The sequence below is a fragment of the Phocoena phocoena genome, chromosome 15 (assembly GCF_963924675.1).
Source record: "Phocoena phocoena chromosome 15, mPhoPho1.1, whole genome shotgun sequence".
NCBI classification, from domain to species: Eukaryota; Metazoa; Chordata; class Mammalia; order Artiodactyla; family Phocoenidae; genus Phocoena; species Phocoena phocoena.
Genome location: NC_089233.1, coordinates 14297489 through 14322875, shown reverse-complemented (window position 1 = coordinate 14322875; position 25387 = coordinate 14297489). Strand labels below are relative to the sequence as shown.

The 25387-nt window shown below is 41.2% G+C and overlaps 1 protein-coding gene across 1 annotated transcript in view; it reads left to right on the top strand.

The window, feature by feature from the left end:
• Nucleotides 1–25387, top strand: part of LOC136134558 (S-adenosyl-L-methionine-dependent tRNA 4-demethylwyosine synthase TYW1) — a 151861-nt gene that overhangs the window by 5664 nt on the left and 120810 nt on the right. Inside the window, exons 4-7 of the mRNA XM_065892218.1 lie at nt 2280–2381; nt 3931–4125; nt 5916–6203; nt 13302–13424. Coding sequence (XP_065748290.1) covers nt 2280–2381; nt 3931–4125; nt 5916–6203; nt 13302–13424 — 708 coding nt within the window. The remainder of the gene's footprint in view (nt 1–2279; nt 2382–3930; nt 4126–5915; nt 6204–13301; nt 13425–25387) is intronic.

Here is a 25387-nt window from a genome sequence, read left to right as displayed (position 1 = left end):
CTGCGTCTCCACCATCTCCTTTACCTCATGTCCTTGGTCTCCCCCCTCCAGTCTTATTAATCTCCTTGCCGAGTGTGCTCACGCATTTGGGCCTTCTCACTTACACGTCCCTCTTCTGGGGATAGCCTCTGGCTTGCTCTCTCATTTCCTTCAGGTTTTGCTCAAGTCTTTATTTTTGAGGCCTGTGGCAGTGTTTTCTGACACCAAATAGTTGTTTTCCCACACCTGTTTTCCGATTCTGGTACTGTCTAACCGAGTTATTGTCAGATTGTCCCCACATCAGACACCAGTCACAAGTCCCAGGGGCATGTGTACTCCTGACTGGCCAGCTATAAATTCAGGGGTTCTCACAGTCTCTTTCTTAGGTTTGCTAATTCCCTAGAATGACTCACAGAATGCAGGGAATTGCTTTGATTAGTCTACTGGTTTATAACAATGAGTATAACTCAGAAAGAGACAAATGGGAGAGATGATGGGGCAGGTCTTGTGGGGAGGGGTGGCACAGAGCTTCTGTGTCCTATTTTGACACCTATTTTGACATGCCACCTCCTCGGCATATCAATGTGTCCCCCAACCCCTGTCATTTAGGGTTTTTTATGGAGATTTCATATGTAAGCATGACTGATTAAATCATCGACCATATCTGATTGAACTTCATCTCCTGCCACCCCTCCCCTCCCCTCCCCACAGGGAGAGAAGATGTTGAAAGTTCTAAGCCTTTAATCCCAGGGTTGGTTTACAGCTGACCAGCCCCCATCCTGAAGCCACCTAGTCCCCCACCGCAACCCCAATGTGTTATCTCATTAACATACCAAAGACAGCAAGTTCCAAGGATTTTAGGAGCTCTAGGAGCTCCCTGGAGGCAAAGACCAAATATTTATTTTTTATTATATACACCTGTCCTGACCCTCCTTATGTAAAATAACAACTCTCCCCATGCCTCCAATACTGTATTCTTACGCCTTATCCTCTTTTCCTCCACAGCACTGGCTACCATCTGATATACTGTGTATTTTCTCATTTGTGTGTTTGTTCTCTCTCTGTCCATTAGAACATCTCCTTGAGGATGTTCCTTGATGCTCCTTAAGGGCAGGGAACATGTGTGCCTTGTTCCCTGTTGGATAATATCGCCCAGAGCTGAGACTGGCCTGGTGGATGCCCAGTAAATGGCGAGGGCAGGCTTAGCATTAGTCCTGGCAGGTGGCGAGACAAGTGTTAGGCTACCAAGCCAGAAAGAGGAAGAGCATTTCCTGGGGTACCAACATCTGGCTAGAAGTTGTAGCTTTCCCCAACCATTTGGTTCATTTTGTTTGGAGAAGAGACTGACAGGGGTCTGCCTGGGGGTAAAAGGTGAGTGTCGCGGAGGCTCTGTGTGCGCTGGTACCATGTAATACGGATTCTCTGTATTCCACAGGGTCTTCTCTGGCCCACTGCTCCCTCCCATTTTTTTTCTTTTTTTTTTTTTTTTTGGTACGCGGGCTTCTCACTGCCGTGGCCTCTCCTGCTGCGGAGCACAGGCTCCGGACGCGCAGGCCCAGTGGCCACGGCTCATGGGCCAAGCCGCTCCGCGGCATGTGGGATCCTCCCGGACCGGGTTTTTGTTTTTTTTTTTTTTTTGCGGTACGCGGGCCTCTCACTGTTGCGGCCTCTCCCGTTGCGGAGCACAGGCTCCGGACGCGCAGGCTCAGCAGCCATGGCTCATGGGCCCAGCCGCTCCGCGGCATGTGGCATCTTCCTGGACTGGGGCACGGACCTGTGTCCCCTGCATCGGCAGGCGGACTCTCAACCACTGTGCTACCAGGGAAGCCCTCTCTCCCATTTTTGCCCCAGTGACTGACTGATCCCAGAGCCCCTCTGGTTTTCTGTGTCTCCCGAGGCTTTCTTCTGTCTGTCAGCCTGCTGCTTTCTGCTTTCTATCTTCCAGAAACATGCTCACAGTTCTCATATTTCCCACTATGGTATTTCTTCTCCGTCTATATGTTTATTCTAGTGGGGCAAAACAGCTGAAATGTGTACCAGTACATACAATAAGTACATATAATCCCACATATGTACTTGTAGAGTGAGAACAACACAGCTGAGTGATGATCTCTGTAAAGATGCTGGAGAAAATGGTAGAAATGAGAATAGAATTTGTGTTTATGGTGATACATGTCAGTCACCGGAAAATCTTTTCATGCTAAATGCCTCATTACCTTGCCAACAGGAATAAATGAAGACTGTATTTTTCATTTATTTAGCTTATTGAAGACTTTATTTGATTTTTTCCCTCCTATCAGGGATTTGCGACAGTTCTTGCCGAAGCAGTTAGCTCCCTTGATCTCCCTGTGGCAGTTATTAATCTGAAGGAATATGACCCAGATGACCATCTAGTGGAAGAGGTTGGTAATTCTTATTTTTCCTTCAATCACAGCTTTCAAGTTTAATTGACCTCCTGTGTTCTGGGATAAACAGACTCTTCAGAATAAATTTAATTTTCACGCTAAAGGATTCCAGTCGGTAGAGCGTTCAGCGTCAGTCAGGGGTGCTGAGTGTGTGCTGGCGTGCTGACTCGGGCGTGAGTGATGCGGGGCCAGCCCCTCTGGGGTGTTAGACTGAAAGCTTGGGTGGTTGGAAGTTCCCTCCTGCTTTGACTGTCGTAATCAAAGAGGGTTGTCACTGATGGCCGTGTGCCGGTCATGTGAACCACGTGTAAGCCTGCTGAAAGGTCAGGAGCCACTTGGGTGTCAGAAGCAGTATGGGTTTTGGAGTTAGAGAAATCTCTTTAACTGGCTGTGTGACCTCCAGGTGTAACGTCATATCTGTGAGAGCTTCATTTCATCACCTGAGGAATGCCCCGCCCCCTCCTCTAGCCATGCCCAGGTAGGGAAGTTGCCTGACAGCAGCGGTTCTCCAAGCTTGGTCCTTGAACCGACCGTATCAGCATTTCCTGGGAACTCGTTAGAAATGCAGATTCTCAGGTCCTAGCCCAGCCCTGCGGAATCAAAGTCTGGATGTGGGGCTGTGTTTTAACAAGTGCCCCAGGTGATTCTGAAGCAGCTAAAGTTGGAGAAGCAGGTGGAACAGGCATTGACAAGCCTTTTCTATAAAGGGCCAGATGGTAAATATCTTCAGCTTTGTGGGCCACGCAGCTACTGAGTTCTGCCTTTGAGGCACAAAACAGCCAGAGACGGTATGTAAATGAGTGAGTGTGGCTGTGTTCCAATAAAATTTTATTTACAAAAACAGGCAGTGAGTGGGACTGGGCCTGCGGGCTGTAATTTGCCAGTCCCTTCTTAGTGGATAAACCTCTAGCTGTAAATGTGCATTTCTTTCTCCCCCAAGAAAACGTTGGAGTACAAATGAATGAGCTTGAATCTGCTCTAAATTATTTGTTAAAAATTATTAGCAAAAAAAAAAAATTATTAGCAAGCTTGAATACTTAATTATTCGTAAGGGATTACTTATAACTTACCTCCTGACTTGGAACTGTGAAGATGCACTCGAGCAGATGAAATACTGTGGCTCACAGGACTGAAGATGTGTTTTGTTTCCCGTGGAGATGATGGTGCCAAGTGTTAAGTCACTTTACATTTAACGTTTTATGGCTTTGATTTTTCAGGGCATTTTTTAGAGATCTTTCTGTATTTCTTCCTGACTGATTTGGCTTTTGTTTCCAATATGACAAGCAGGAGCTGATAGGAATTTATAGTCTGGGAAATGGGACGAAGTACATGGTGAAGGGCACCAGGAGGTGTGGTGGGCTCTCTCCCCTGTGCAGGATCCTGGCCCTGTTTGCTTTCTCTTTTGAAAATAAGTAACATTTCTAAAAGCACTCTTTGTCTTTAGAGGTTAGTGTGATATGAATGTCAGCATTTCAAAAAGGATTTTCTTCATTGAGATAACTTTATATCTTGGCTACTCTTCTGAAATAATGACTTTGTTGGTTAGGTTACCAGTAAAAATGTCTCTGCCTTCCTGGTTGCTACTTACACTGACGGTCGGCCGACTGAGAGCGCAGAGTGGTTCTGCAGGTGGCTAGAGGAAGCAGCCAGTGACTTTCGATTTGGCAAAACATACCTGAAGGGTGTGAGATACGCAGTGTTTGGCCTGGGAAATTCTGCGTACGTGAACCACTTCAACAAGGTAGGTACAAGGTAGGTACGTGTTGAATTGTAGGGATACATTCTCTTAAGTGAAAAAAAAGACATCACCTACACAGGTACATATATGTGGGTGTATGTGAGACAATCTGTACTCTCTGGTACTTACTAATAAACTTTTTGTGTTATTCTTTTTATCGCTGGGAATTGCTACTGTATAGGAGGCTCTCAGTAAATTTTTATTGAATAAAATGAATGAAAATGCTTCCTGTTGTCTAGCGTCTTAGCGGCTTGTATTCATGGCCAGAGTCTAGCCTCCTGTCCCCAGGCAGGACCTTGTAGATGGAAGGTCCCTGATTCTTTGGACTTTCTCAACTACCTGTTCTGTTGTGGAATGACCTTTACTGCCCAAACTAATTCTTCACAAAGTTAACTTGTTGTCTTTTAATCATTACTTTTCTTTTCTTTTTTTTTTAAATTTTATTTATTTATTAGTTGTTTGTGCCGGGTCTTAGTTGTGGCAGGTGGGCTCCTTAGTTGTGGCACACGGGCTCCTTAGTTGTGGCAGGCGGGCTCCTTAGTTGCGGCATGCATGTGGGATCTCATCCCCAGACCAGGGTTCGAACCCGGACCCCCTACATTGAGAGCATGAAGCCTTAACCACTGCACCACCAGGGAAGTCCCTAATCATTACTTTGTAAAGTAATGAAATAGAAGAAAAACATTCACTGCTCTTTATGTAATAAAATATTAATTGTTTCTTTTGTTCTCCTGGATCCTTTTTTCTGAGTGAAATTAACTTGGCTCCTTTTCCTTTGCATTCTCTATACTTTAAAAAAGAAAAATGTGTGGGCTTCCCTGGTGGCGCAGTGGTTGAGAGTCTGCCTGCCGATGCAGGGGACATGGGTTCGTGCCCTGGTCCGGGAGGATCCCACATGCCGCGGAGCAGCTGGGCCCGTGAGCCATGGCCGCTGAGCCTGCGCGTCTGGAGCCTGTGCTCCGCAACGGGAGAGGCCCGCCACCGGAAAAAAAAAAAAAAAGAAAAGAAAAGAAAAATGTGGAGGCTCTCAGTTTCTTAGTGGTTCTGAAAAGTGATCAGAGTTTTTTTATGTGTACCTCTCCCCAGATGTGAGCCCAGCTCAGCTCACCTATTTTTGGTAGAATGTGAGGAAAGATGAAGGTGGAGATCTTTCTGTAAAAGTTGTTTTCATCCAGCTGTTCTATCAAGATGTGTATTCTCTGTGCCTTCCCCCCCCCATATTTTCAAAGGAAGTAGACACAAGGTAAAATTCAGATATGTAAATATTTTGTTTACTGCCTTGCCATTTAGGAAGCCTGTTAAGTTTTTGAACTCTTAATTGTACTTCTTGATAACTCCTGTACCTCAGCTTAAGTGCTTCGTACTGTAATAAAATGCATCTCTGGCTTACGAAATCATGAGTCTTGCCAAATGGGCTCCGTTTGTACTTTGTTGTTTAATGGTCTTTGGCCCCAGAGGCTTTATTTTAGAAGAAACTGATTTTGCTACTGAGTGATTTCATTCTGACCATGATTTAGAAGACTAGTTTTCAAATTCTTCATCAGGTACTAACCCTTAGTTTAACAAAATAATTTGTCGGTCCCTATATTTTAAAAAAAAAAAAAAATCTTATGCAGAATCTTACCTGAATGTATCAATGGCTGGAGGGCCTGAAGCCCTTTTGACTGGGCAGTTCCTTCTTCCTAGCAGCGGCCGGGAACAGGGCCCCAGTGGAACCCTAGGCTGTCGCAGAGCAGGCTGCCAGCCTCTGATCTGGAGGACTGTTGTAGCTCACCTGTCTCTTTCTCCTGCAGGTGGGGAAGAACGTGGACAAGTGGCTCTGGATGCTCGGCGCCCATCGTGTGATGTCCCGAGGGGACGGTGACTGCAACGTGGTTAAAAGCAAACACGGCAGCATTGAGGCCGACTTCACAGCGTGGAAGGCTAGGTTCATCTCCCGGCTACAGGCGCTCTGTAAAGGAGAGAGAAAACCCTGTGGTGGCAACTGCAAGAAGGGCAAATGCGAGTCTAATCAGCACGGCTCAGAGGCAATGGAGCCAGGGTCTCACGCCCAAGAGGGATTCCATCAGAGAGACGCTGAGGTACGGAGCCCACGTGTCCATGTCTCCCTGTTTTCCTCCTGCATTTGGAGGTGCTGAACCTTTCCTCTGTCCTGGGAAGCTCTTTCCTTGGCCTCTGGTTAGAAGGAAGAGCTGAAACTCATGTGGGGATGTTCTAGAGAGAGTGGGGTCTTAGGATAAGCTATGTTGTGCTGGATGCTTTCCTAAATATGTTCTTTAATTGTTGCATTGCTGGAATCCAGTAGGTTTCTGCCCCAGTTTGCAGGTTAGGGAATGGGTCTGGAGAAGTTGAATATGTCCCGGGCTGAGCTCGTGTCTTTTTACCCCCAAACCACATATTCCTCCCAACCTCTTTTATTTAATGACTCCATTAATCACCCAAACTTGAAGGCTGCAAGTCATCCCAGATTCCTCTCTTTCATCCCTCACATTCTAAAAATTTCTCTTTCTTCAGATACCCCAGTTCCTTTGAAGCTCGTGTTACATCAGGCTATATCACTACTGTTGTCTTTGGGCCACCTGGTCGCTTGCATCATTTGGGAACAACTTGACATTCTGACTCCCTGTCTTTCTCGCCACCCTTGCTCCTGTCATTCCTCTTTGTGGCTGAGCCATCCACATAGATGATTTATCCTGTCCCTTTCCTGGCCTTCACACCCCCAGGAACCATTTTCTTCAGTGACCTTGGCCTCCCACTTCTGTGCTCACCTCTGACATTTCATGTCCCTATGACCTGAACTCTGAGCCCTCTCTGGTGCTCTTACTTTAAAGTTCTTTGGACCCCACGTTTTTTTCACAGGGTAGTGCTAACTGCTTACTTCACTTCTGTCTTTACCCAGTTTGAATTTTATACTCGTTCTCTTAAAAACATCTTCAATTCGCTTGCCATCCACTCCCTCTTCCAACCCAGTTGGCTAAGCCCCAAGCCAGGTTGGGACCTGTCTGCCTTCTCTTTGACCACAGATTGGTGACCACGGGCTCAGGTGTGCAGCCAGAACTGCCCCCAGTCTCCAGCATCCTCTCACTCTCCGAGACCACTGTTCAGTGCTCTTTTCCCCCCGCCCCTTCCTCCAGCTCTCATAGGAAGCCGACAGAGAATTCTCTTAGAGCCTCCCCGCGCTGTCTACAAATCCTGCCATCTTTTCTGCCACAGAGACCAAGTATCTAGTTCCTGTCAAGCCCACTCTGTGCATGCTCTGGGATCAAGGACTTTGTTCCCTTTGTTCCTTCATATATTGTATGTCTCTCCCCTGCACTGTTAATCTCTCTCTCTCTCCTAGGTGGTCCCCAGAAATACATAAACGTGCTCTGGAATCACCTGTGTTTAAACAAACACAGAAAGCAAATAAGAAACAAGCCTTTCCTTTGTTCTGTGCCTTTCAGCTGCTGTTTCATTTTTCTGCTCTTTTTCTAGCCAGTCTCTTTGCTTTCATTTGTTTATCTTCCCTCCAGTTGGCTCCTACCATTTTAAAAAACTTAAAAAAAATTTGAGGTAAAATTTGCAAAGCATAAAATTAGCCATTTTAAAATACATACAATCTAGTGGTATTTAGTACATTCCCAATTTTGTGTAACCACTGCCTGTATCAAGTTCCAATACCTTTTCATCACCTCAAAAAAAACCCTTACCCATTAAGCAGTCACTCTTCACTCCCTTTCCCTCGGCCCTGACAACCTCCACTTTGCTTTCTGTCTCTACGGATTTACTTATTCTGGATGTTTTATACAAGTGGAATCATTAATATGTGACCTTTTTTGTCTGACTTCTTTCACTTAGCATAAAAGAGTTTCATCCATGTTGTAGCATGTGTCAGTACTTCATTCCTTTTTATGGCTGAATAATATTCCATTGAATGGAATTGTGGATCCATTTATCTGTTGATGAGAATTCTGGTTTTTTCTACCTTTTGGCTATTGTGAATAGTGCTGCAGTGATATTCATGTACAGGTGTTTGTTTGAGTAACTTTTCAGTTCTTTTGGGTATATACCTAGGAGTGGATTGCTGGATCTTGTGGTAATTCTATGTTTAACTTTTTGAGGAACCACCAAGCTGTTTTCCCCAGTGGCTGCACCTTTCTTTTTTTTTTTTTTGCCATACGCGGCCCTCTCACCGTTGTGGCCTCTCCCGTTGCGGAGCACAGGCTCCGGATGCGCAGGCTCAGTGGCCATGGCTCACGGGCCCAGCCACTCCATGGCATGTGGGATCCTCCCAGACCGGGGCACGAACCCGTGTCCCCTACATTGGCAGGCGGACTCTCAACCACTGCGCCACCAGGGAAGCCCCAAGGCTGCACCCTTTTGCATTCCTACCAGCAATGTACAAGGCTTCCAATTTCTCCACATCCTTGTCAACACTTTTTTTTTTTCTTAATTGTAGCCGTTCTAGTGTGTGTGAAGTGATGTCTCCTTGAGGGTTTTTAAATTTTTGTTTATTTTTTTAATTTTTAAAATTTTTATTGAAGTATAGTTTATTTACAATTCTGTGTTAGTTTCAGGTGTACAGGAAAGTGATTCAGTTATATATGCACACACATATATTTATATATATAAACGCGTATGTGTATATATATTCTTTTTCAGATTCTTTTCCACTTATAGTTATTACAAGATATTGAATATAGTTCTCTGTGCCATGCAGTAGGTACTTTTTGTTTATCTCTTACCAGATATATAACTTGCAAATATTTCCTCCCATATAGACTTCCTTTTCACTTCCTTGGTCATGTTTTTTGATGCACTAAAGTTATTAATTTCCATGAAGATCAGTTTGTCCATATTTTCTTTTGTTGCTCATGCTGTAGGGGTCATATATATGAATCCATTGCCAAATCTGAGGTTATGAAGAGTTATTTCTATGTTTTCTTCTAAGAATATTATAGTTTTAGTTCTTATATTTAGGTCTTTGCTTCATTTTGAGTTAATGTTTGTGTATGGTGTGAGGTCAGGGTCCAGTTTTATTCTTTGGCATGTGTAGATCCATTTGTCCCAGCACCATTTGTTGAAAAGACGATTCTTTCTCGACTGAATGGATAGCACCCTTGTCAAAAGTCCATTGTCCACAGATGTGTGGGTTTCTTTCTGGATTCTGTTCCACTGATCTGTATGTCTCTCCTTAGGTGAGTACCACACTGTAGATTTGTAGTTAAGTTTTGACATCAGGGGTCCTCCTACTTTGTTCTTTTTCAGTGTTGTTTTGGTTATTTTGGGTTCCTTGCAATTCCATATGAATTTGAGAAGCAGTGTTTCCATTTCTGCAAAACACATTGTTGGGCTTTTGATAGGGACTGTATTGAGTTTGTAGATCACTTTGGATAGTATTGTCATCCTAACAGTATAAAGTCTTTCAGTCCATAAACACAGGCTGTCTTTCCATTTATTTATGTGGTCTTTAGTTCCTTTCAGCAATATTTTGAGTTTTCAGTGTCCAAATGTTTTACCTTGGTTAAATTTTTTCTTACGTATTTTATTCCATTAGAAGCTATTGAATTCCACAGTCATCAGAGAAGATACTTTGGTTGATTTTAATCTTGTTTTGTGGCCTAATGTATGGTCTGTCCTGGAGAATATTCCATGTGCACTTGAGAAAAATGTGTAGTCTCCTGTTTTTGGGTGGAATGTTCTGTATATATCTGTTAGGTCTGATGGACTATGGTGTTGTGCCAGTCCTCTATTTCCTTATTGATCTTCTATCCAGTTGTTCTATCCATTATTGAAAGTGGGGTATTGAAGTTTCCAACTGTTGTAGAATTATCTTTTCTCCCTTCAGTTTGTCAATTTTTACTTCATATGTTTTGGGCTCTGTTAGGTCCATATATGTTTATAATCATTAAGTCTTCTTGGTGGGTTAATACTTTTATCAATATATAATATCCTTTGTCTCTTGTAACAATTCTTGGCTTAAAGTCTATTTTGTCTGATGTTAGTATAGCTACCCTTGCTCTCTTTTGGTTATTATTTGCATGGCATATCTTTTTCTTTCTTTTTTTTATGTTTTTTTTTTTTTGGCTGTGCCACATGGCTTGCAGGATCTTAGTTCTCCAACCAGGGATCAAACCCAGGCCCCCTACAGTGGAAGCACAGAGTCCTAACCACTGGACCACCAGTGAATTCCCTGGAATATCTTTTTCTATCCTTTGACTTTCAACCTGTTTTTATCTTTGTAGCTAATGTGAGTCTCTTGTAGACAAAGTGGAGTTGGTTCCCTTCCTTCTTTGTTTTGATCCATTCTACTTGTCTCTGCCTTTTAATTGGAGAGTTTAACCCATTTTCACTTATAATAATTACTGATAAGCAAACGCTTCTGTCATTTAATTATACTTTCTATATATTTTACATCTTTTTGTTCCTTAATTTTTCCATTACTGCCGCCTTTTGTGTTTTATTGTTTTCTTTTTGTGGTGTACCAATTTGATTCCTTTCTCATTTTCATTTCTGTACATTTTTAAGTTATTTTTTGGTAGTCACCCTGGGGATTGCAGTTAACCTCTTTGACTTACACCACTCTATTTGAATTAATATCACCTTTATATACAAAAACTGTGCTCCTATTCAGCTCTGTCACGTCCCCTCTATGTTATTGTCACAAATTATGAGTTTACATGTTGTGTGCCCATTAACATGGATTTATAGTTAGTTATTTTATGCGTTTGTCTTTTAAATCATATAGGGAAAAAGGAATTATAATCAAAAATCACAGTAATACTGACTTTTATATTTAACCTATATACTTGACTTTAATTTTCCTTTTTCTTGGTTCTGTGTTTACTTACTTTTTTTGTAAACCTTTGGCTAATTCTCAGAGTTCTGACAAAATGACATCTGTTGGTTTTTGCTTAATTTTTAGGTGTGTCTGTGGGGGAACAAGCCCTTGGAGTTACCTACTCTGGCGTTTTTGCTGATACCACTCATAGTTTTTAACATTAAAAAAATTTAAGTTAAATATTTTTAAAATCAAAAGTAACACTTGTACATATAAAACGTCAAATAGTACTTAGAGGCTTATAATTAAACACTGTACTTCCTTGTCTATTTCTATCTAATTCTTATTTTCCCAAGGCAGCCACTTTTAATTCTTTTACCTTTTTCATTTTTATTCTTAAATAATAGTCCCTTCTTGCTATTGATTTTTTAAAAATTTCAAAATCATACACACACACACACACACACACACACACACACACAGCATCACTTCCCTTCCTCTTGTATGGTTGTATCACACTTTCTGTTTGGACCATTATTCATTGTCATTATTGTAACTGTGTACGTATTTGTGTATCTGCCCTATATACTAGATTATTATATTTTCATTCTTATACGCTTATTCTCCTTAAGATTATTGCTGCATTTTAAAAAATATTTATTTATTTATATTGTATTTTTGGCTGCGTTGGGTCTTCGTTGCCACGCACAGGCTTTCTCTAGTTGTGGCGAGTGGGGGCTACTCTTTGTTGTGGTGCACGGGCTTCTCATTGCGGTGGCTTCTCTTGTTATGGAGCATGGGCTCTAGGTGCCCAGGCTTCAGTAGTTGTGGCACGCAGTCTCAGTAGTTGTGGCTCACGGGCTTTAGAGTGCAGGCTCAGTAGTTGTGGTGCACGGGCTTAGTTGCTCCGTGGCATGTGGGATCTTCCTGGACCAGGGCTTGAACCCGTGTCCCCTTTATTGGCAGGCGGCTTCTTAATCACTGTGCCACCAGGGAAGTCCCCTGTTGCTACATATGTTTTGATTTCTCTATAACCATCCCTAATTCCAGAACTAACAAAACTGAAAGTTGTTTTTCAGTATCCTGTAGTTGTTATTGATTCTTGGTGGCTTCTCATGTTCCCTCTCCTGCTCCACTGTGGCGTGGCTGCCCTCTAAGCGTTGCTGCAGCTGAAGTCCTGTGTCTTCCATCCACAGCCTTCCTCTCGCCAGCTTCTTGGATTCCCTAATTCTTGTGTCTCATATCTTCTTATCTCTCCACTGACTCTTGTTTTTTTTTTTTTTTTTTTTTTTGTGGTACGCAGGCCTCTCATTGTTGTGGCCTCTCCCGTTGCGGAACACAGGCTCCGGATGCGCCGGCTTAGCGGCCGTGGCTCATGGGGCCCAGCCGCTCCATGGCATGTGGGATCCTCCCGGACCGGGGCACGAACCCGCATCCCCTGCATCGGCAGGCGAACTCTCAACCACTGCGCCACCAGGGAAGCCCCCTGACTCTTGTTTTTTGGAGCACATTCTCCAGTAGCTCTTTGAGAAAGGGTGTTTTTAAAGGTGGATTTTCAGACTTTTCATATCTGTGAGTCTTTATCCCATCTTCACAGTTGATTGATACTTTGGCTGCGTATAGAATTCTAGATGGGAGTTATTTTCTTTCAGAAAATGGAATGCATGATCCATTGTCTTCTAGTTACGAGTGGAACCCAAGTTTAATTTGTTTCTGAATTTGTATTATATAATCTTTCTTCACCCCTCCTAGAAACCTTAAAACCTCCAAATAAAATCCCTCTAACCATCTATTTGCTCCGTTCTTTCCCCCAAATTCTGTGCATGTTTTTCTTGCTTTCTCTGCTTGTACAGAACATTTTTTCTAGTTTATCTTTACACCAAGGATGCAGCCTTGTGGGGTCCCCAGCTTTGACTCTTGTCTCCTGTGTAAGAATTTCCTCCTAGTATCATCCCTTCAACTTTACCTGCTCTTCCCTTGTCCTGTCCTGCTGTCAAAATAGGTTCCACAGATTCAGCAGATACTCTCAGCTCCATTTGTCACTTACCTCCTAGGATTCCCCTTTTTAGTTCATATTTGTCCTCTTTGGATTCCTTACGTTTTTGCCAACTCCATAATACGTTTAAAATTATGCTTTTAAAATGTAGGGACTTCCCTGGCAGTCCAGTGGTTAAGACTCCGTGGTTCCACTGCAGCTTTGTAGCCATATTGTTTCTGTTGCAGCTATCAGCTCTGTCATATTATTAAGAAAGTAGCCATAGATAATGTATAAATGATGGGCTCCTTTAGATTTGGCCTGAGGCTGGCTGGCCTCTAGCCCAAAATATCTCAAGTCCATCCAGTGAACTTACAATCTGGGAAGGAATATTAGACACTTTGCTACTTTGCACAGTGTATTTCTGAAGCATTGATGTTCCAGCAGGAAGAGCCCTTTGGGAGCACCAGTGAGGAAGAGTCTGGTACTGAGGACCATCAGAGTCTAAAATCTGTCATTGATGTTGAAGACCTCGGCAAGATTATGGATCGTATGAAGAAAGAAAAGGTACTGTAATTTTGGGAAATGGTGAGCTGAGATCCGACAGTTGGTTGACATCTAGCATCTGTGTTGGTGCATAGTCCATCTGAGCTCATAATTGGACAGTTTTATTTCTTTGCCTCCTGTTTTGAGAGTTTTATACTTTTTTTGGCCGTTATAACATGAGTTTTGTGAAAATCTTTCTCAGCCCTGTGGAAATGAGCTCGTAGTAGAATAGACATAACTGAGGAAAGGGTAGATGGTTAGAGGGACTTTCCTCAGTGTTGTGGCTGAAGATGACAGGCTGAGCAGCATGATGAGATTGGTGTTGATATTCCCAGTGGAACCCTCATGTAAAAGTGCTTCCCTGTCGTAGACCGAGTGGTGTTGGGCTTAGGGATGGCACGATGGTCTGTGGGTGTTGAGGTCAGCTTAGGTGGAGGCCCTAGGAATCTAGGAAATGTTCATCTAGGTTGTCATTGTCTTAGTTACTCGAAGAGTAAGAGAATGTATGGTGTAGTAGGGTGTTATGCAGAGTCTAATCTAAAATTGAAATAACATTATATATGCAATAATATAAAAATATAAAGTCTCAATTTATGTGTGAGTTTTGGGAAATGAGAATATCCTAAGGTAAAAATGTATCGAATGCATAAGTCTTAGAAATAAAAGAAGCAAACTGTGGAAGAATCCAGGAAAACCTATGATAAAATTAACACAAACTCAAATGAAACAGTTCGGTAAGGCAGCAGGCCATAGTAAGGTAAAAAGTCAGCGCCCTTTATATTCCCAGATAATAACCAGTTAGAAGCTGTGGTGGGAGAGGACCCCATTTACAGCAGCTACATAAAAAATAAGCACGCACGTAGGGATACACTTCTGAAGAAATAATCCTAAATCTCTACGAGGAAGACTTTAAAACATTCCTGGAAGATGTAAAAGTGCCTTGAACAAATGAAAAGACCTTCCTCGTTTTTAGATATGGTGACTCAGTATTGTAACGCTGTCAGTTCTTTTAAGTTAATACATACATTTGATGCAATCCCATTAAAATTCCAGTAAGGTATTTTTTTTTGGAGCTAGACTGGTTGATTCATGTGGAAAAATAAACATGCAAGGGTAGTTAGGGAAACTTTGGCAAAAGTCATAATGAGAAAGGCTAGCCCTAGCAGGTGTTTAAACTTAACTACAAGGCATCTGTAACTGACACTGTGGTACTGGCTCCCGATGAGACAGACCAATGCAACAGAATAAAATTCCAGGAATAGATCCAAGAATATACGGAATTTCATATATGATAAAGTTGGTGTCTCTTTTCCCCAGGGGGAAGATATACTTTTAAGATAAATGATGTTGACAACTGGCTAGCTACTCGTGAAAAGATAAGTTGGCTCTGAACCTCATACATACATCAGGATAAACTCCAATCTGAGTTAGATCTCCAATCAGAGATATAAATGTTGAAAAATACGTAAATAATAGAATTAGATGCATTATTTAAAACTTGAAAAAAGATTTTGTATATGATCTGAAATCTGGAAACAATAAAACATTGAATATCAGTGATTTTTTTAAAAAATTCACATAGCTATAGACAAAATCAAAAGACAAATTATAAAGTGAGGGAAAATATTTGCCCCTTATACTATAAAGAAGGAGTTAATTTTTCTACCATACACAGCACTCTTAAAAATTGAATGAAAAAAAAAAGACTTTAGTAGAAAAAAAAGGAAAAACACATGAATAGGCGAGTCTCAGAAAAACCTCTACAAATAGACTTTAAACATGAAAAAATCCTCAAATTCACTCGTAATAAAGGACATGCAAATTAAAACTACACTGATATACATTTTCTTACCTAGAAAAATAGCAGAAATTCAAAAGTTGGACAATGCACAATTGGTGAGGCTCTGTGGAAACAGGCACCCATACCTTTCTGATGGGAGTCCAGAATGGTATACCCGTATGCATGGGCTTTGGGCAGTCTTTACCAAATTCACACGCATTTACGCGTGATCCAGCAGGCCCAGATGTATAAATTTGCCTTGAAGATACATCTTCACAAATACAAAACAGCATCTGCACAAGGTTATACCTTGCAGCAAGTATAACAAACAGCGATTGGATACTGGCTGAAAAAAGCATGATGTACCCACACAGTATAATATTGTTGTACAGCTGTGAAAAATAATAAAGTGGATCCATATGCATTAATGTGATTTCCAGGTGGTATGATTTGGAGGCTGATATGAACTTAAGATTTTTAAAAATGTACGTTTATTGTCATGTTATATTTGCAAATTTATAATTTAAATGTGCGTGTGTATAAATAATATTTTGTGGCTGTGTTTGTTGAAAGGACCTTTCATGTTCTGACACTAACTAACACCCAGTTAATTCAAATGACCTGCAGTTCAATTCAGTTCTGGCACTACCTGGAGTTAGTGTCAGACCCCCCATAGTCCTGTGCAAGACTGTCTCCACTTCAGTGGTAGCTGTAAGTCTAAGGGTCCACTTGGACTTCCGACCAACTGGTCATAAGTATGGGGGTTCTCATGTCCGATCCCCTCACGTTCGATAATTTGCTAGGATGACTCAACTCACTGAAAGCACTGTGTAAATCTCCCTTGATTTACAATGGTGTTATGTCCCAATCAACCCATTTTAAGTTGAAAATTTTGTAAGTCAAAAACATATTTAATACACCTAACCTATCAAACATCAAAGCTTAGCCTAACCTACCTTAAACATACTCAGAACACTTAAATTAGCCTACATTTGGGCAGAATCATCTAACATAAAGCCTGTTTTATAATAAAGTGTTGAATGTGATTTATTGAATAGCATACTGAAAGTGAAAGAGTGGTTATAGGGGTACAGAATGGTTTTGAGTGTATTGGTTGTTTATGCTCTTTTGTGATTGTGTGGCTGACTGGGAGCCTTGGCTTGCTGGCATCACAAGAGTGTATTGTACTGCATATGGGTAGCCTGGGAAAAGACTAAAATTCAAAATTCGAAGTAAGGTGTTTACTAAATTTGTATCGCTTTCGCAACATCAAACCATTGTAAGTCAGGGACTTAACAACGGTTACAGTTTTGTAGCAAAGGATACAAATCAGAAACCACCAAATGGAAAGGAAGCATAGGGCAAGACCTGAGAGTGGAGGGTTGGGGAAGAGACCCAGAGTTTCTGTGCCCCCTCATCGTGGAATCTGGGCACATCACCCTCCCACCCCATCAATGTGTTTGTTCACCATCTAGGAAGCTCTCCTGAGCTTTATTTTTTACTTTATAAATTTCTTTCTTTCTTTATTTATTTTTGGCTATGTCGAGTCTTCATTGCGGCGCGTGGGCTTCTCATTGCAGTGGCTTCTCTTGTTGCAGAGCACCGGCTCTAGGCGCGCGGGCTTCAGTAGTTGTGGCACATGGGCTCAGTAGTGGCTTGTGGGCTCCAGAGCGCAGGCTCAGAAGTTGTGGTGCACAGGCTTAGTTGCTCCATAGCATGTGGGATCTTCCCGGACCAGGGCTCGAACCCATGTCCCCTGTGTTGGCAGCTGGATTCTTAACCACTGCGCCACCAGGGAAGCCCTCTACTGAGCTTTAGCATCCAGAATTTTTATTGGGGTTTCATTATGTAGGCATGATTAATTAGATCATTGGCCAGGTGTTTGAACTCAATCTCCAGCCAGCCTCCCCTCCCCCTCATGTCTCTGGAGATCCAGCTGGCCCAAAGTTGCATTATGTGATTGTCTTCTGGTGACCAGCTCTCTTCCTGAAGCTATCTAGGGGCCCACTGTGAGTCACCTCGTTAGCATAACAAAGACACTTCTGTCTCTTTAGGAAATGCCAGGGTTTTTTGAAGCTCTGTGTCAGGAGCTAGGGACAAAGACCAGATGTATTCTTTATTGTGCCACAGACCTAGAAACAAACAGAGTAAGCACTCAGATCTTGTTTTCTAAAATCATTACCCTACTAAAAGGAACTAGGGCTCCTTGAAGAAATGGCTGATTCCAGGGTTGGGGAAGGGAGTGTAACAGATGAGCCTGGGATGTCTTGTTGAGTAGGTAGGTCCTCAGTGTCCAAAGGATATAGCTTGAGGAGTTTCTCACAGGCCAAATATGGGGCAGTTTGAACATCAAAAATCAACATAATAATGAACATAATGGATTATATTACATCAAATTAAAAAAAAATCCTTGTGCTACTCAAAAAAAAAAGGGAGGCACAGGAGAAAGTTTGTTTTTTTGGACTTTTTTTTTTTTCTTTTTAACATCTTTATTGGACTATTATTGCTTTACAATGGTGTGTTAGTTTCTGCTGTATAATAAAGTGGATCAGCTATACATATACATATATCCCCATATCTCCTCCCTCTTGCGTCTCCCTCTCACCCTCCCTATCACACCCCCTAGGTGGTCACAAAGCACCAAGGTGATCTCCCTGTGTTATGTGGCTGCTTCCCACTAGCTATCTGTTTTACATTTGGTAGTGTATAAAGTCCATGCCACTCTCTCACTTTGTCCCAGGTTACCCTTCCCCCTCCCCGTTCGCTCAAGTCCATTCTCTATGTCTGCATCTTTATTCCTGTCCTGCCCCTAGGATTTTCAGAACCTTTTTTTTCTTTTTAGATTCCATATATATGTGTTAGCATACAGTATTTGTTTTTCTTTTTCTGACTTACTTCACTCTGTATGACAGTCTCTAGATCCATCCACGTCTCAACAAATGACCCAATTTCGTTCCTTTTTATGGCTGAGTAATATTCCATTGTATGTATGTACCACATCTTCTTTATCTGTTCGTCTGTCGATGGGCATATAGGTTGCTTCCATGACCTGGCTATTGAAAGTACTGCTGCAATGAACATTGGGGTGCATGTGTCTTTTTGAATTATGGTTTTCTCTGGGTAAATGCCCAGTAGTGGGATTGCTGGATCATATGGTAGTTCTATTTTTAGTTTTTTAAGGAACCTCCATACTGTTCTCCATAGTGGCTGTATCAATTTACATTCCCTCCAACAGTGCAAGAGGGTTCCCTTTTCTCCACACCCTCTCCAGCATTTGTGATTTGTAGGTTTTCTGATGATGCCCGTTCTTACTGGTGTGAGGTGATACCTCATTGTAGTTTTGGTTTACATTTCTCTAATAATTAGTGATGTTGAGCATCTTTTCATGTGCTTGGCCATCTGCATGTCTTCTTTGGAGAAATGTCTATTTAGATCTTCTGCCCATTTTTGGATTGGGTTATTTGTTTTTTTAATATTGAGCTGCATGACCTGTTTATATATTTTGGAGATTAATCCTTTGTCCGTTGATTTGTTTGCAAATATTTTCTCCCATTCTGAGGGTTGTCTTTTCGTCTTGTTTATGGTTTCCTTTGCTGTGCCAAAGTTTTGAAGTTTCATTAGGTCCCATTTGTTTTTCATTTTTATTTCCATTACTCTAGCTAGGTGGATCAAAAAAGATCTTGCTGTGAGTAATGTCAGAGTGTTCTTCCTGTGTTTTCCTCTAAGAGGTTTATAGTGTCTGGTCTTACATTTAGGTCTCTAATTCATTTTGAGTTTCTTTTTGTGTATGGTGTTAGGGAGTGTTCTAATTTCATTCTTTTACGTGTAGCTGTCCAGTTTTCCCAGCACCACTTATTGAAGAGACTGTCTTTTCTCCAATGTATATCCTTGCCTCCTTTGTCATAGATTAGTTGACCATAGGTGTGTGGGTTTATCTCTGGGCTTTCTGTCTTGTTCCATTGATCTATGTTTCTGTTTTTGTGCCAGTACCAGAGTGTCTTGATTACTGTAGCTTTATAATATAGTCTGAAGTCAGGGAGTCTCATTCCTCCAGCTCCGTTTTTTTCCCTCAAGACTGCTTTGGCTATTCGGGGTCTTTTTTGTCTCCATACAAATTTTAAGGGTTTTTTGTTCTAGTTCCATAAAAAATGCCATTGGTAATTTGATAGGGATTGCATTGAATCTGTAGATTGCTTTGGGTAGTAGAGTCATTTTCACAATGTTGATTCTTCCAATCCAAGAACATGGTATGTCTCTCCATCTGTTTGTGTCATCTTTAATTTCTTTCATCAGTGTCTTATAGTTTTCTGCATACAGGTCCTTTGTCTACCTAGGTAGGTTTATTCCTAGGTATTTTATTCTTTTAGTTGCAGTGGTAAATGGGAGTGTTTCCTTAATTTCTCTTTCAGATTTTTCATCAGTGTATAGGAATGCAAGAGATTTCTGTGCATTAATTTTGTATCCTGCAACTTTACCAAATTCATTGATTAGCTCTAGTAGTTTTCTGGTGGCATCTTTAGGATTCTCTATGTATAGTATCGTGTCATCTGCACACGGTGACAGTTTTACTTCTTCTTTTCCAATTTGTATTCCTTTTATTTCTTTTTCTTGTCTGATTGCCATGGCTAGGACTTCCAAAACGATGTTGAATAATAGTGGTGAGAGTGGACATCCTTGTCTTGTTCCTGATCTTAGAGGAAATGCTTTCAGTTTTTCACCATTGAGAATGATGTTTGCTGTGGGTTTGTCATATATGGCCTTTATTATGTTGAGGTAGGCTCCCTCTGTGCCCACTCTCTGGAGAGTTTTTATCATAAATGGGTGTTGAATTTTGTCAAAAGCTTTTTCTGCATCTATGGAGATGATCATATGGTTTTGTTTTTTTTAAAGATTTTTTTGATGTAGACCATTTTTTAAAAATAATTAATTAATTAATATTTAATTTTGGCTGTGTTGGGTCTTCGTTTCTGTGCAAGGGCTTTCTCCCGTTGCGGTGAGCGGGGTCCACTCTTCGTCATGGTGCGCGGACCTCTCACTCTTGCAGGCTCTCCCGTTGCGGAGCACAGGCTCCAGATGCGCAGGCTCAGTAGTTGTGGCTCACGGGCCTAGTTGCTCTGCGGCATGTGGAATCTTCCCAGACCAGGGCTCAAGCCCGTGTCCCCTGCATTGGTAGGCAGATTCTTAACCACTGTGCCACCAGGGAAGCCTGATCATATTGTTTTTATTCTTCAATTTGTTAATATGGTGTATCACATTAATTGATTTGCGTTTATTGAAGAATCCTTGCATCCCTGGGATGAATCCCACTTGATCATGGTGTATGATCCTTTTAATGTGTTGTTGGATTCTGTTTGCTAGTATTTTATTAAGGATTTTTGCATCTATATTCATCAGTGATATTGGTCTGTAATTTTCTGTTTTTGTAGTATCTTTACCTGGTTTTGGTATCAGGGTGATGGTGGCCTCATAGAATGAGTTTGGAAGTGTTTCTTCCTCTGCAGTTTTTTGGAAGAGTTTGAGAAGGATGGGTGTTAGCTCTTCTCTAAATGTTTGATAGAATTCACCTGTGAAACCATCTGGTCCTGGACTTTTGTTTGTTGGAAGATTTTAAATCACAGTTTCAATTTCATTACTTGTGATTGGTCTGTTCATATTTTCTATTTCTTCCTGGTTCAGTCTTGGAAGGTTATACCTTTCTAAGAATTTGTCCATTTCTTCCAGGTTGTCCATTTTATTCGCATAGAGTTGCTTGTAGTAGTCTCTTAGGATGCTTTGTATTTCTGCGGTGTCTGTTGTAACTTCTCCTTTTTCATTTCTAATTCTATTGATTTGAGTCCTCTCCCTCTTTTTCTTGATGAGTCTGGATAATGGTTTATCAATTTTGTTTATCTTCTCAAAGAACCAGCTTTTAGTTGTATTGATCTTTGCTATTGTTTTCTTTGTTTCTATTTCATTTATTTCTGCTCTGATCTTCGTGATTCCTGTCCTTCTGCTAACTTTGGGTTTTGTTTGTTCTTTTTTAGTTCTTTTAGGTGTAAGGTTAGATTGTTTGAGATTTTTCTTATTTCTTGAGGTAGGCTTGTATAGCTATAAACTTCCCTCTTAGAACTGCTTTTGCTGCATCCCATAGGTTTTGGATCGTCGTGTTTTCATTGTCATTTGTCTCTGGGTATTTTTTGATTTCCTCTTTGATTTCTTCAGTGATCTCTTGGTTATTTAGTAACGTATTGTTTCACCTCCATGTGTTTGTGGTTTTTACGTTTTTTTCCCTGTAATTCATTTCTAATCTCATAGCGTTGTGGTCAGAAAAGATGCTTGATATGATTTCAATTTTCTTAATTTTACTGAGGCTTGATATGTGACCCAAGATGTGATCTATCCTGGAGAATGTTCCTTGCGCACTTGAGAAGAAAGTGTAATCTGCTGTTTTTGGATGGAATATCCTATAAATATCAATTAAATCTATCTGGTGTATTGTGTCATTTAAAGCTTCTGTTTCCTTATTTATTTTCATTTTTTATGATCTGTCCATTGGTGTAAGTAAGGTGTTAAAGTCCCCCACTATTATTGTGTTACTGTTGATTCCCTCTTTTATAGCTGTTAGCAGTTGCTTTATGTGTTGAGGTGCTCCTGTGTTGGGTGCATGTATATTTATAATTGTTATATCTTCTTCTTGGATTGATCCCTTGATCATTATGTAGTGTCCTTCCGTGTCTCTTGTAAGGAGAAAGTCTTTACAGAAGGTTTACAGATTATAAATAAAGAGGGCATGATAGAATTAGAAAATTACCTGTTTGCAGTCCCTAGTGTAATAATTGATTTAAGCAAGGATTAGGTGAAATGTCTTTGAGCAACAGATATTGACATAGTCTCAAAACATCATGCCAGGAACTAAACCACTTAGACGTGCCAAAAATAAATAAATCAGTGGGGAAAAAAAATTCCCCGTAAATTATTTACTAAGCATAAAGGGAAAAATGTACGTTTACAAAGAATCAAATTTGACATCATCATTTATGTTACAACTTGACCTTATGTACCTCCTGATATGATCTGTAGCAAGGTATATATGACATCATCTATGCAATTTTGTGTCAAAAAAGTTTAACCTGAATCTAATGGGGAAACAATCAGACAAATCCAGAATGTGGGACAGTCTAGGAGACAACAGGCCAGGCTCTTTAAAGAGTCTATGTTGTAGACAGTAACAGCAACAATAAAACTTGGGGTGGGTACTAAGATTTTAAAAGACTAATGAAATATAAACAAATGCATTGTATAAACTTTGATCTTGAATCAAAGAGAAATGGCCATTGTCTTGACATTTGGGGACATTTGAATTGAATTTTCTATTGGGTAATATTAGATTTATGTTAATTTTTCTCATTGTAATAATGGTGTTGTAGTTCTGTAGGTTCATATCTTTTTCTTGGAGCTGAATTTTGCAGTAATTTAAAGGTGACGTGCTGTGGTGTCTGCAACATACTTTCAAGTGGTTTAGCAAAATTTTGTTTTTATACATAACACACACATACATACATGTGCATAACATGTGTGTGTGTGTGTGTGTGTTTATAGATAGATATTGATCAAGCAAAAGTAGTGAATCTAGGTGAAGGGAATGTGGGTTTTCATTGTACCTTTCAACTTCTCTGAAGTTTTCAAGATAAAGAGTGTCAGGGGAACTATTTTCCTATGCCCACAAAATAAAACAAAAAAACCCCTAGTATCAGCTGGATTATGAATTATTTATGATATTGCCATATGAGAATATCTACCTTTTTTTTTTTTTTTTTTTTTTTTTTTTTTTTTGCGGTACACAGGCCTCTCACTGTTGTGGCCTCTCCCGTTGTGGAGCACAGGCTCCGGACGCGCAGGCTCAGCGGCCATGGCTCATGGGCCCAGCCGCTCCGCGGCATGTGGGATCTTCCCGGACCGGGGCACGAACCCGCGTCCTCTGCATCGGCAGGCAGACTCTCAACTACTGCGCCACCAGGGAAGCCCCTCTACCATTTTTTGATAGGACTAGTTGGTGAATAACTAGTTTTGAATTATATAAAAGTCTTGAGTACTTATTATATCTGTAAAACATGAAGACCTTCTAATTTTACTCTGGGTAGACTCATACCATAGCAAATGGTAATTTAAGGAAACAAATTTAACGATTATTTATTTAATTTTTACTAGTTAAAATTAAAAATTTTTTTCACTGTAGGGACTTCCCTGGCAGTTCAGTGGTTAAGACTCTGTGCTTCCACTGCAGGGGGCGTGGGTTTGGTCCCTGGTCGGGGAACTAAGATCCCACAAGCTGAGTGGCTCAGCCAAAAAAAATTAAATTAAATTAAATTAAAAAAATTTTTTTTCACTATAAATTAACATACTTGTAATAATGAAAATTTGGAAAATAGAGAAAGGGCAAAAACCTACCAGTAATTCCATCTCCTCATAAAAAATCACTATTAATAAATAAATATTGGAATAGTTGTTTAAATTTTATCTCATATGCACCTAAATTTCTATTTTTTAAAAAATTAATTAATTTATGGCTGCATTGGGTCTTCGTTGCTGTGTGCAGGCTTTCTCTAGTTTCAGAGAGCACGGGCTACTCTTCGTTGTGGTGTGCGGTCTTCTCATTGCGGTGGCTTCTCTTGTTGTGGAGCAGGGGCTCTAGGTGTATGGACTTCAGTAGTTGCGGCACGCGGGCTCAGTAGTTGTGGCTCACTGGCTCTGGAGTGCAGGCTGAGTCGTTGTGGTGCACGGGCTTAGTTGCTTTGTGGCATGTGGGATCCTACTGGACCAGGGCTCAAACCCGTGTCCCCTGCATTGGCAGGCAGATTCCTAACCACTGCGCCACCAAGGAAGTCCCTAAATCTCTATTTTATTATAAAAATATTTATCATATTCTTCAGACAGTCTTTATAACCTTATGTTAAAAATCTTTATTTTTATTTTATTTCTAAAGTAATAAATACTGGTATAGTCTATGTTACAACAAGGATTACTTTTGGGAAATATTGTAAAAGCTGCTTTATTTTGAGTTTTACTGTCCTTTTTCAACCTGCATGGGAGGGAGACCCCTTCCCCTGTCTTGGGATGAAAACTCTGGTGGACTCCATGACTTTTCTGGTCATTTTTGGTCATAAAGTATGACAGGCACTTTAAGGTACAAAGTCTTAATTTGGCGGTAGAATGTCCAGTCCTATGTAATACTAAGTAATACTAAATAAACGCAGTCCAAGTTTCCAGTTTAATTCAGAGTGAAACTCCTCCCCTCCTTACTGTCTGCTCTCTGGCCTATTTGCTAGTAGCTATTTTATAATATCTCCTTAGGGTTTGGGGCATGGATGGGGGAAGCAGGAGATAAAGAGAAGTGGGGAAGTTCTTACTTGGCACTGTCACAAGGGGACTTTGTGCGCTCTCGTTGTCAGGTGTTTAAACTTGGCTCTTCTTCCAGGCAGCGTGTTTAGCGCTCCTTTGGAGACGTTGTCCGTGGCTGTCTCCACACCTGGCGCCTTGCACTGAGCACGTGTACTCTGAGAAGTGTGCTTCCGATGGTCCTCACTCCTTCCTCGGGGCCCTGTACCTCTGGTTTCCCCTCTTTTGAGGTCTTTCGTCTGTTCTCTCTGGTTGCCCAGTGGGTCAGGATCGAAGATCTCCCCTACCCCTACCCCGCTCCCAAGGGAATGCTCCTGAGTTCTTTATTCTGGGAGCACAGGCTGGTTCTTCTCCAGCAACAGTGCTCACTTGCTAAAGCAACTAGTCAGGCCTTCTGCTCTCTGGATTTCCCGGGCAGGAGTCATTCACCAGTCTGAGTGCAGAGGATACATAGCGGCTTCTTTGAGGTTCCTGGGGTATGAGGTGAGAACACAGCCCTCCACCCCCAAACATCTCTTCATTTGAGGCAGATGAAGGAGCTCCAAATACCTTTCTAATATTCTCTGAAGAAATCCTCAAAACTCCTCTCTTGTTATCTCCGTACTCTCTACCCTTTCATATCCTTGATGTCAGGGAGGCACTTTTCAAGTTCTTAAACTTGTTCTCAGATATTTCCTTTGAAAATTTAATTTTTTTTTTCCCCAATTTATCTTTTGGCCATGCTGCATGGCATGTGGGATCTTAGTTCCCTGACCAGGGATCGAACCCATGTCCCCTGCATTGGAAGCGCAGAGTCTTAACCACTGGACCACCAGGGAAATCCCATCCT